At 36.4% G+C, this 12,274-nt stretch overlaps 1 protein-coding gene across 4 annotated transcripts in view; it reads right to left on the minus strand.

Annotated features, from left to right (window-relative positions):
- Positions 1–712: 712 nt before the first annotated feature.
- Positions 713–12,274, minus strand: part of PRKD1 (protein kinase D1) — a 365,670-nt gene continuing 354,108 nt past the window's right edge. For all 4 annotated transcript variants that reach the window (XM_015143474.3, XM_015143473.3, XM_077938770.1 and 1 more), the window contains 2 exons: positions 2,519–2,604; positions 713–1,689 (listed from right to left, as the gene is read on the minus strand). In XM_015143474.3, coding sequence (XP_014998960.1) covers positions 1,471–1,689; positions 2,519–2,604 — 305 coding nt within the window. In that variant the 3' untranslated portion in view covers positions 713–1,470. The remainder of the gene's footprint in view (positions 1,690–2,518; positions 2,605–12,274) is intronic.

Below are 12,274 nucleotides of genomic sequence, written 5' to 3' on the forward strand. Positions count from 1 at the left end.
TAATCACTGGAAAGATAATCTATTGTCCCCTCATTCCTCCAAGTGGAAAGAGTACAGTCTTAACATACTTATCTAATATATTCGAGTGTTTCACAACTCTTGTAACATTCTTCCAAACATTAATTACAGTTTTTTTTTTCTGTTACATAGTATGCTATTCCCATCCTGCTACTAAGGAAAACAACCCACATTATTCACATTATATACCTAAAATCTGTTAGGTCCAATTAGTCTTCTCCAGGCTATAGAACTTCACTTGAGATGTCTTTCTGTTTAGGGATTACTTTCTAGTCTTTACATGCTTTTTTGGTTCACCTTAGAACCATCTTTAGATAATATGAAAAGAAATCAGATCTGATATTCTAATAAATCTCTAGCTTATATTGACTAAATCAGGAAGCTACATTAAGATGCTATTTGCAATATTCCAACTACTCAGAGTCATCCTACCTATCCCTCCAAGCACTCGGTTTGGCTTTGGTCACTTTTCGCTTTGAAAGCTTTCCTTTCTATTAGAAATTAAACCACATGCAAGACAGGAAAGCTTCACTCCCCTTTGAAACATACGTTTACTGCTTCAGAGTACATAAAACTACATTCTAGACTATGAGTTTTTTTCCTGCTGTTTGAGCAGACACTTCTGCTCCTAGTTGGCCTGAAAACCCTAGTGTGAACTATGAATGAAAATAATTCAATCAGGTGGACACATATCTTGACAAGAATATTTTTTATTATTGAAAAATACACAAAGGTGAAAGGTTGCTGAGCAGCTGATTTTCCATAGTACAACAGAGTATTATAAGAAAGAGGGAAATGTATCTGTTATATATGGCAGTTTACATTTCTAAGGCATTTAGGCTTAAGAGCACTAAGTCTTGCACACCAAGGTGCATTGTCTTGAGTTTAAATATACTGAGGCACACGAGGCAGGCAAAGAATTCAAAACTATACATTAAAAACTTGTTCATGCATTTGTGTCTTAGGATTTTATTCCCTACCCTCCTCATTCATTTTTTTTCCACATGAGTTTTGGAGTTGTTCATAGAACACTGGAAATAATCGACTCTTCAAGAGTTTGTTTACAATGACAACACCAATGGGACAAACCTAACAGAACTACTTCACAGATACGTTCTGTCTCTTACCAAAATGAGGCTCCAGTAAGAAAAACACTGATTTGCAAAGGCACAGTGGAGACAGGTTTAATGCATTAAATATAACATGAATCATTCACAATAACAAGTTTCGTGTTTCAGGGAACTTTTGTTAATACAACACAGTTGGTCACACAAAATACAAATGCTTCTGTTGATTTGTCTTGGCAACTCAGATACATCAACAGTGCTAACAGTTTAACAGCTTTGTTCTCATCTGACAGAAAATAATGGCAGTTCTGCAAGGCAAATGTTAAACCTGACCGTATGTATTTATTAGTTCCACAGTGTTTTGACAGATTATAGAAGATGGAACTCAGAGGAAGCTGACACGCTCACCGAGGGCTTTCATTTCTGTTTCTTCAGTCTCAGGACTGTCACTGTGGCTAGCACTTGGATTGATCAGGTGTGTGGGGTACTGCAGCCCCTGCTCGCCTGCGTACTGCTCCCACCTCAGGTCATCGCTTTCATGGGTGATATAGCGCTCCCCGATTTTGCATTCCAGCTCTCGCAAATCTAACCAGGTCTGATAGTCCTGAAGAGGAAATTCCAAAATATTACCATAGAGATCATTATGACTCAACATGCTGTGTCATATGATGTCAGTTTCTGCAATCTATGAGTTACCCTTTTCTTTCCACTGTAACAGCGCTGAATCTTTCATCACGCATCCTCAAGCGACAGCGTCGGCACCAAAGCCATCCTATTTGCCTAACCTTTGCAAATACATACTGTTTATAGGATACCATGGATCAAAGAGTGGGCAATTAATGTTTGTAGTCAAGCAACCAGGAATGTCGGTATTCCTTTGAAATGTAATGCCTACAAATAATCCTTCAGTATTTCAGAGTATTAGTTTTCTAAACTTTAAATTCAATGTGAAAATAATAAATATTTACGTGAACAGAAGCACATGCATATACTTCGTATTTGCCATGCATTTGTTCCATACATAATAACCTAGCATTTAAAAATATAGCTTCTAAATGAGTACAGTGCATGACCAGATGGGCATCTATGTGTACATTTATCAGGATTACACATACAGATGCTTTTGAAATCTGGTCGTCTGAGGTCTGTTATGATCCTTGGTTTATTTATTTATATTTGGTTTTGCCTTTTGGTTTTGGGTTGTGTATGTGTATGTGTGCATGTATCTCCTCTATCAAATTATCCTGGTAGAGAAAAATGTTTAGAAACACTAAACTGTTATTAAATCCTATGAAGTTGCATGCATTTGAGCAAATAAATTGATATTAGAATAATCACACCTTAAAAATTATTGCAAAAGATTTCTAAATATCAAAATCCTATAAATATTTAGAAGCTCATTCAACTAAGAAAACTCAATGATTGTTGTTTACCTGTAGCCAAGGGTGGCTCAAGGTCTTATCCACACTGTAGCGCTTTCTCATTTTTACTTGCAGCAAATTGTTGATAAGATCAATGGCTGAAAAAAATTATCAGTAAAAATAGATGACAAATCTGTAACATATGCCTAATTCATTTATAGTTTATTTCACATCTGCTATTTCACACAGTTAAATGCAGCATAGTGACAAGGCACTAGAATAACAAAAAAAAATCCTCTTAAGAACACTAAAACCTTGGCCTTGGCTTTCATTTATTTTGGATACTAAAAAAAAAAAAAAAAAAAAAAAAAAAAAAAAAGAAGTTAGAAGTAATTATGGAACAGTATGATATGAATTTCAATTGGTCTACTAACACTTTATTTCAGAAATTTTGTTTATATATACATCATTTAAACACGTCTTACAATATGGGCAGGATAAAACTAATATTCAAGATAAAGCATTTACTAATTTTGTGATAAAACATGCTGAATGTTTGAATACACACAGTGGTTCACACAGTATTGAATTAATGACAGACATCTGAACATCATATTTGTATGGAAAAAATACATCATAACACGGGTAATATGGATCATATCTCATGATAAACTTGGAGCCTGAAAATCAACAACCCAAGAAGAAAACACTTTAATTGCTTTCACTTTGCTTTTGCTTTAAAAAATAACCAATCTATTGTAACTGTATCAGCCTTCATAGACTTTCTAGAGGAAGACAGGAAAGAAGTCTATTTAACAAGAAATGTTCTCTGAGGGGTTAGAACCACAGTCCCTCCGGCCTAGTACTCTACTTGTGATTGGGGGTGTCTGTGAGTGTAATTTACGAAGAAAAAGTAATACTCATAATTATCTAGTCTGAAAATCATCCTAGTTACCCACAGTATCACGCAATGGAGTTCTCACTCTCCTTTTCTGGACATTACATTTTCAGTATATGTCATTAATAGTTCATTATTTACTGAAGTCATTCCCTTACACTTCTCATTCTTGTAATAACTTCCATGTTTCTTTTTTTGAATTTTAGTATTTTCTTCCCAAAAAGAGCTTAGTGAAATCTGCCAACCTAATGGAAGCATTTGTATTTCAAAGAGTTAATTTTCGCCCTTAACCTACCCTAGGCATTATGTCTGAAAGATGGCTCTTCCTACCAAAAATCTTAATCAAACAGGCAGCTGATAAACAAAAATGAAAATTAACTCCTCATCTTCCCCAATCACCAAGTCTTGAATAGGCAGCTTTGAATCCACTTTTCGGTGTGCATCAACCTGTATGGACCTGAAGATACAGACTGTCACATGAGACGAGAGGGACAAAGAATGCTTCCTTCAATCAGAATCCTTCCCAGTGTCAGGAAAAGAAAAGTGACTTCTACAGTCTTTTGGTAATTGAGAATCATATCTCTATGGTGCTACTACTCCAAGTATTTGCTTGCCCCGAAGGGCTGTAGAGTCAAATACCAAACAATTATTTGGAGAAACGAAATGCAACAACATACATTTAACTGTTGCCTATGCAACTAGGATACATGAGGAAATACAGTACTTAGTACATTTTCATATTCCAAGCATGTGTTCTCAGAGAGCTTTTGAACGCATAGTTCTCTCTGTGAACTGCGTATAGGGCATGTGCTTTAAAATATCCATTCACATGATTTACTCACTGGTGAGTAAAGTGCACCTTCCATTCTTGCTGCTGTGAAACCACACGGCAAAAATGGAGGCCAAGGAGTGAAGGGAGAGCTTATGTGCTATTGCAAGCATGCTGCAGCATTACACTGCCCCAGACACTGCAGGGAATACATTCATGATGTTAATTCACTCATTCTGTTCTGAATTCTATAATTAGAAAGGCAGGAGTACAGTAACTCAACAAAAGGTCTGGTTTGTGCCCAAACGGGCCCCAACAGCGAACCACACTGCATAATGGGGAGGGAAGTACTATCAGAGGGGAAACGAGAAGTGTCTGAAGGGAATGGAATAAGTGAAAATGAAAAAATTGTTCTGCTGAATGAAGCATACAATCATTAGTCTGACTACGCCACAGTACCCAACCCAAGTGACCTCAATAAGCACAACAAGGCAATGACAAGTACCTCCAAGAGAAAATGGTTAAGGATATAAGGAGAGAATTAGAGGAGATACGTGTGTGTACAAATAAATGTGTATGTGTGTATACATTATTTTGTGGCTTTTGGAAGCACACAACAGAAATAATGAACTATTAAATGTTAGCACCTGTAGCTAAATGTTGGGACCATGGTGTTAGTGAGAAAATAGGTCCATCATTTGTAGATGAGAATTCTGTTCTACTTGTTACTTTTCTGGAACTCTTAAAACATCCTTTTTATTAATCAAGTTGTATACAATCCAGCATTAACTATACCATCCAAAATGCATTTTGCTAAACATTTTTGAACACAGTCTAGAGGTTTTTTTTCCTTCCAATATTCTCTTTACTGGCCATGTCTACATTGCTACAATATTCATGTAATAAAATTGTCTCACATGTGAGACAAAATTGTCTCACATTATGTATGTATAAATCATTCATTTAACTCTTCATTCACCAAATCTTCCTTAATTCTTGTTGGCAATTATTTATGAAATAAAAAGTTAATGATCAAGCCCTGGCCCTGAAAAGCTCACAATCTAGTTACAAAGGCACGTGCATGCCCCTCCCCAGACCACAGATTATATCATGACACAACACACCATTTTGAATATCTGACCTTTAATTAATATCCTACTCAAAGCAAAACAAAAAAAAAGTGTTTTTATAACCTACTGTCATTAGTCCTATTTATGTTTTAGATGCAATGGAGAACTTTATTCTATATGACAATTCTTTACATCTTTGGAGATGGTGACTCATTCCCCTTCATCTCACCTCTATAGTTCCTTCAGATCTTTAGCCTCCTTAGTCCTCCTGTAACCTCGATTTTAATATTCACTAGCTTTACTCAATGTCCCTGTTAAAATTCAGTAATCATCACTGACCAACATTTTCCTCATTAATGGCCAATTTGATTTATACACAAATATATTATTCATATAGCTTAGGATTCAAGGGTTTTCATTCTTTTAAAAAAAATTACATTCATATTCTTATTTAGTCCGTATAACAACCCCCTGAAAGTAGTTATAATTTTAATCTCCATTTTATATAAAAGGAAAACCTGAAGCTTCAAAAGGCCATGTGACTTGGTTAAAGTCAGACAGCTCCTTGGCAATAGAGCTGAATTTGAAACCCGGGGGGAATGGACTTCAAAGCCTGTGCTCTTAAACACTACGGCAGACTGCAGCCATATTATACCATTAACGCATCATTGTAAGTGGATAACAATCTCAAAACTTAACTAATTTTTTTTGTTTTTACAGTCATGATAAATTCTTAGTTATGTTTCCACCATACTTTTATGTGCTTGAATGCAAGGATGTGTGTATATGTGTATGTGCATCTCTGAGACCATAGCTCTGAATGTGATGACACCCTTGTATCGTTAATTCTCCTAGCTTTCTGTCACGTCCACACCGAGTAAGCCCATCTGCTATGTATTAATATAATTATTAAAACTTTTTTCAGGATAAGGCTTAAACATAGGGCTTTCTGACTCTATCACAAAAACGCATTACCAACTGCCAGGCCTATTAATTATTCTCTGAGCAAGCCTTAAAAGCAGGCAATGCTTCCTCCTAGAAGTATTCCTATGTAGTTCATATTTACCATCTTCTCCAAAGGCTATTTCAGGCAATTTTTTTTCCCAAATGCTTTATCATTGAGACACATCGGTTCTTGGTAAGACTCATTCTACCAATCTGGTAATCCTACTTAAAAAAAAGTGCAGTCATTCTGGAATAATACATTTTAAGTAAATTAACACTGACAAATACTGACTTTCAGTCATTTCTTTCTAAGGGCCAAGATTTGCTTTCTAAATATTTGCAAATCATCTATTTAATCATTCATTAATTCTAGAATTTTGTCAAGGATAAATACTAAGCTTCTTGTTGAATAATTTCAGAATCCATTCTTTCCCCCTTTTAGAAATTCTACTTGTCTTAAATACCTTGGTATCTCTCTCATTTTGTCTATGATTTATTAAACATTACCATGGCTCTAAGAGCACATCTGTTAGTTTCTTCAATATGCAGTGTGTCCAGCTCTGAACGTTTACCCATCTCATAGCTGCTACTGAGTGCATTTTTGTGATACTTTCATTTCCCATAGGTGCCAGCTCCCAGCAGAGACTGTCATGTGTAATTTATCAAGGATAAAGACACTAAGACAAGGGAAAGGGGAAGCCAGTAGTAAAGGAGCAGTCAGTCTAGTAAAGCTGGAGAAGTCACAGCAGTCCCAGAAGAGAGCCAACAATGAGGGGAAAAAAGCCCAATGGGGGTCTGGAGTCCAGTTCCAAAACTAAAATCAAAATTCAGAATTTAGATCTAGAGTGAATGTAGTAGGACATGCCTTTGGAACTGCAGGAGAGTAGGGGAGAGGGACAATGGGAGTGACAGATACAAAACTGGGCCATTCTATCAATTCCTCTCAAAAACAAAGTAAAGGAGAAAGGGAACACGGTGTGGCTACGGGAGAGAGGGAAGTAAGGAGTGGAGCAGAATGAAATGTCATAATCTGGCACAGCTGCAGATTAGGATGCTGGTGCCCAAGTGGGGAAGGGTAGCGAAATGCTGAAACTCCAGTTACCTGTATCTCCACAAGGAGCTGGGTCCGTCAGGAATCTGGAGCCCTATGCAAAAGAGACACTTGGGGAAGAATGTCTCAGAAATTCTTGGTACCCTGTACCTCCTTCTATAAAAACAGCAACAGGACTATATCCAAATACCTAGGTTTCTTGGGGTAAGATGTACTGCAACACAGTGCGGTCTTTTGGTGGTTTCAGGCAATAAACAGATGACGTTTAAATAGCAGAGATGGAACAAGGGCCAAAGCAGTAGGGGAAATGAGAATCCTTTATTCTCTTGGGTTCCCTGTATCTTCTTCCCCTACTATTTTCTCAGTTTGAATACCCCCAACCTCCCACCACTTTGTTCCTGAAGGACACAGGAGTAAAACAGGCAGTGGCTAGTTCATCATTCTTTTTGCAGTAAACATGACACCAACCTTTTTGAAGAGCAGTATAATTATTTTCTGATTATAACTGCTCATTTATTCTGGGGGGTGAGTCTTTCCAACATTATTCTGAGAATTTTACTATCTTTATTCATGCTTAAGCTCAATCCTCTCCTTCCATCTTTTTAATACCTTGTCTTATCTAAAGTTTCTTAAATAGCCACATCCGGGCATGTGGGAAGTCCTTTTTTTTACTCTTCTTATGGAAAAATTTTAAACAATTGTATGGTGTAAATTTCCATTTAAAAATTTTCTCCTCATGAGCAGAGTTTTGTGCTTTATAAAATGTCTCTAGCCATAGATTCACAATAATGTTCCCTACAAATTATAAAAAAAAAAGATACCTATTTTTTGAAATCTAATGTTTCTTTTGTGCTACAATAAATTTTTGGCTAACACAGTTACTCTCCTTCTAACTTCCTGTACAGCATTTTTTCTCCTTGCCCTATCAGTTTAGAGACAAAAATGTCAGGAAAGCAAAGAGAAAATTTTATCAAACATTCTCTTTTAGCAGAATGGGACTTTCAGCAGATATTAGGATAGCTGAAGTCTGTGTAGCCTATTTGCTAGGTGCACAAGGATACCTAAACAAAGACAAAATCAAATGGTATATGCAGGTGCAGAGGGCTTTATGTTTTAAGATGAAAAGCAGCATTCCATCAGAATATGATATAGATTCCATTTTTTTCTAACAATAACAACAAAATACAGAATTATATTTGAAGTTGCACAAACTATATTGCAGTCATTCTCCATTTCAAGGCAAATACCAGTGTGTGGACACAACAGGTTCTGTGTATGCAGAAGGTAGATTTGCAGGTGTCATTGTTGTGGCTAAACTGAAAGGCATCCAAAGCTTGCAGAAAACTCTACAAAAAAACTGTAACTGGACATGCTTAAATTCTTAATAGGTTCCCCAGGTCACACCTTTCAATCATGTTCCATTTCCCATTTTATTTTCTTTTATTATTTCAATACATGCCTATCTCCCCACACTCTCATCATTAGATTTTAGCTCCTTTAAGGTCACACAGATTGGGTACTCATTTTTTGCACATAAGTTTTACAAATATTTTAAGTAAAATATATTTAAACTACAATGCATTAGAAAAATGCTTGCTAGGTAGCATTTGGTAGACTGAATATATTAATTAGAAATTTAAATAGCCATTTTCTTAGCTCTAAATTTCAATACCCATATTGTATGCATATGGTTTGTATATTTTGGCTAAAAATATTTCTGGATGGTAGGGCATCAAAACTCCACAAAATACAACAGATCATAAGATCAGTGACTTCTTTTGGAAAATCAGAATGATGCTTAGAGTAACTGCCATGCAGATTATGTTTATTTTACAATGTGTATTTTTCAGGCAGGAAATCACCTGTGAAACCGCAAGGCTGATCTCTTTTGTCAAGACACAATACATTTTTCCCTGACTTCTCTCCATCCCAAATTATTCAGGTATCTTTTCAAAATAGAAACCAGATGAGAACAATCATTCTGGTGATAGAGCCATTGCCAATCAACCTTCAAGCTCTTTGCCTTTAGGCAAGTGTTTTCTTTTTCCCTTTCAATTCTGCCTCACTGCCTGTCACAGTGTAGTGCTTAGTACTTCTCTCCCTTTGGCTTGCTTCATGCTGATGGGAAGTTGTGTGTTTATTTTAAAAATCGTTTTGCAACCCTTCACATTCCAGCTCTCAACTCAGCATGCTGTTGCTCAGCAACACTAACTGGGACGCTCCTCTCAGGGACTGAAACCAGAGGCTGCCGGCAGCAAACAAGGCCACTGGAAATCATCATCTCACTCGCTCCGGAGTCAATTACTGGAATCCAATGAAGTGCAAGACCTTTAGAGACTCGAGTAGGCATCCTTCCTTTTTCAGTTCTTTCCTCTGTAGAAAGTTATTCTATCAATGGTTACTCCTTTGCTTTTCATCCAATTTCATTTCCTCCTGAAAACTGGGGATATGATCTTGGAAATCATAAATTGTTTAAACACAACCATACAGCAACCTCCAAACTGAAGCCCAATTGATTCAAACTTTAAAGAAGAAATCAAAATATATTTATATTATTCCGATCGTGTTCATATTGGACTTTGTTTCATTTTAATGAACTATGCATATGGTTTGCATAATTTGGCTAAAAATATTTCTGGATGGTAGGGCATTACAACCTTACAAAATATAACAGATCATAAGATCAGTGACTTCTTTTAGAAAATCGTAATGACGCTGACAGTAACTGCCATGCAGATTATGTTTATTTTACAATGTTTGTTTTAATGGACTGCACACTAAAATCCTTTGGGAAGTTTTATTTTTAAATACTGATACTCAAACCAAAGGTCAAGTGAAAATCTTTAGGAGAGGATATTGATATTTGTATCAGTATTTGTAGAAGTGCCTCAGGTGTGTGCAGCTAGAGTTGAGCATGACTGTGCTAAGTAGTGTTTCTCTGACTTTTACATACATATGAAAAATAGTTAAGAGATCTTAAACTGAAGATTCTGATTTGGTAGTTCTGAGGTGGGGTCTGATAGTCTGTATTTTAATGGCTACTAGGCAATCCGATATTGCTGGACTTTAGACCACATTTTGAGTAGCAAGGAACTAGAGATATGAGAATATTGATAGTGGTTAAAAACTGGCTTAATATTGCCCAAAGGGCCCCTGAATAGATGGACATAAATATACAGAAAGCTATCTAATCACAGAGGTATCTGTCCTCAGCTCCATCTTGTTCAGTATCTGGAATGAAGAGATAGAAGGGTTTAAGCATAATTTCTGCTCAGAAGTTGCCAACACGAAGAGCAAACAAGTTGGATTACACAAATAATTTCCCAATAACTACAGACTGGAGCAATGGGCCATGCTAGTAAATAACTTAAAGGAGACAATTGAAACTATGTCCTCTATTTAGGTCCTTCTCTCTCAGGCTCCTCAAAAGGACTAAGTACAGAATTGGAAAATCTGGCTTATCAAGAATATATGTAAGAATGAATTCTGGGTTCTAAATCCACAGTAAACCCAGTATGAGTTTATTTATTATACCCAAATCAAATGTTATTTTATGTTGTGCTAACAGAAATGTGTACTTTGTAATGAGGGAAGTAGTAGTTTCACTTTACTCTCTCTGTTTCGCTCTTGTTGCCCAGGCTGGAGTGCAATGGCATCTTGGCTCACCGCAATCTCTGCCTCCAAGGTTCAAGCAATTCCCCTGCCTCAGCCTCCTGAGTAGCTGGGATTACAGGCAACACACCTGGCTAATTTTGTATTTTTAGTAGAGATGGGGTTTCTCCATGTTGATCAGGCTGGTCTTGAACTCCCGACCTCAGGCGATCCGCCCACCCCGTCCTCCCAAAGTGTTATTAGAGGCGTGAGCCACCATGCCTGGCCCACTTTACTCTTAATTAGACTCATCGACCCTTAAGTCAGATCAGTCCTGAGGTTTGACTATAAGAGAACGTAGATAAAGCAGAGAGTGCTTCTGCTACAGTGAACAGGAGGGTGAATATAAAAAACTAAGTTGTGCAGGAGAAGAGAAGGCTAGGGGAGACATGATGACTGCTTTCAAACCTCTGAGATGAATCTTTATTTGGAAAGGGTTTGGGTTTGTTCTATCAGTGTGTATAAATACATGAACATTTTGTTCATTGTTTTGGGGTCAGATTAAAAAGACACTGGGCTGCTCATGAAATTGTGTATTTTCCATCACTAGAACAATTTAATAATATTCTAGATAACTACTCAGTGGGTTGGCACTTGGGAGCAGTATAGGGGTTAGATAAGATTTTATTTTGAAGCATTATTCTTTGTTGTTATGGAAGAATGCAAACTTACAGAATATTTAACCTTTGTTGGTCCTCTATTCAGACATCTCCACACATACTCAGGTGTCATATATTTCAACTAAACTATGATGTACATTCAGAAGTGAAACTTTAACTTTGTAACTGAAATATACAGGAAGTATTTCTATTTTGAATGGCAAATAAGCAGCCAATTTTGAGCATTTACAATGCCAATGTGCTTGCTAAAACCTCTGAGCAGTTTCTCTCTATAAATATCATTTGTTAGAGAAAATCTCATTAACTGTATATTACTTGCTATCAAAATAAATGATTCTTTTCCTAATGGGACATGCTTTGCAGATATTACCTTATTTGGATTTTGAAATATGTATACATAGGTATATATGTAAAAAAATCACTCTACTGGTAGATATTTTTCAAAGCATTGTATGCCTTTGGCTCATAATTGTAAAGTTCCTACTAATTGTATAAAATTAATATTCTTTTATTAAAATTAAACATAATTAATTCCAGAATCTTGAGATTGTTTAGAATGTTAAACCCCATTGGAGGTTCTGACCTCCACAAGTCACTTTATCTTATCAATTCTGATTAAATTTCCTGGCAACTAGTCAGCATTTTTAAGCAGTTCACTGGCTAGTCTCCTCGCCTCTCCTCCATGCCGTTATGTCTGACAGTGTGTTAATATGTTGACAAATCAATCTATTCATAAATATTCAGCAGGCTCGCTGGATCTGCAAGGCTCATAAACTGTTACAAACACAGTTTAATTATTAAAATGACAATTGTCTTTCTTTTGT

Source organism: Macaca mulatta, chromosome 7 (assembly GCF_049350105.2).
Source record: "Macaca mulatta isolate MMU2019108-1 chromosome 7, T2T-MMU8v2.0, whole genome shotgun sequence".
Classification (NCBI taxonomy): Eukaryota; Metazoa; Chordata; class Mammalia; order Primates; family Cercopithecidae; genus Macaca; species Macaca mulatta.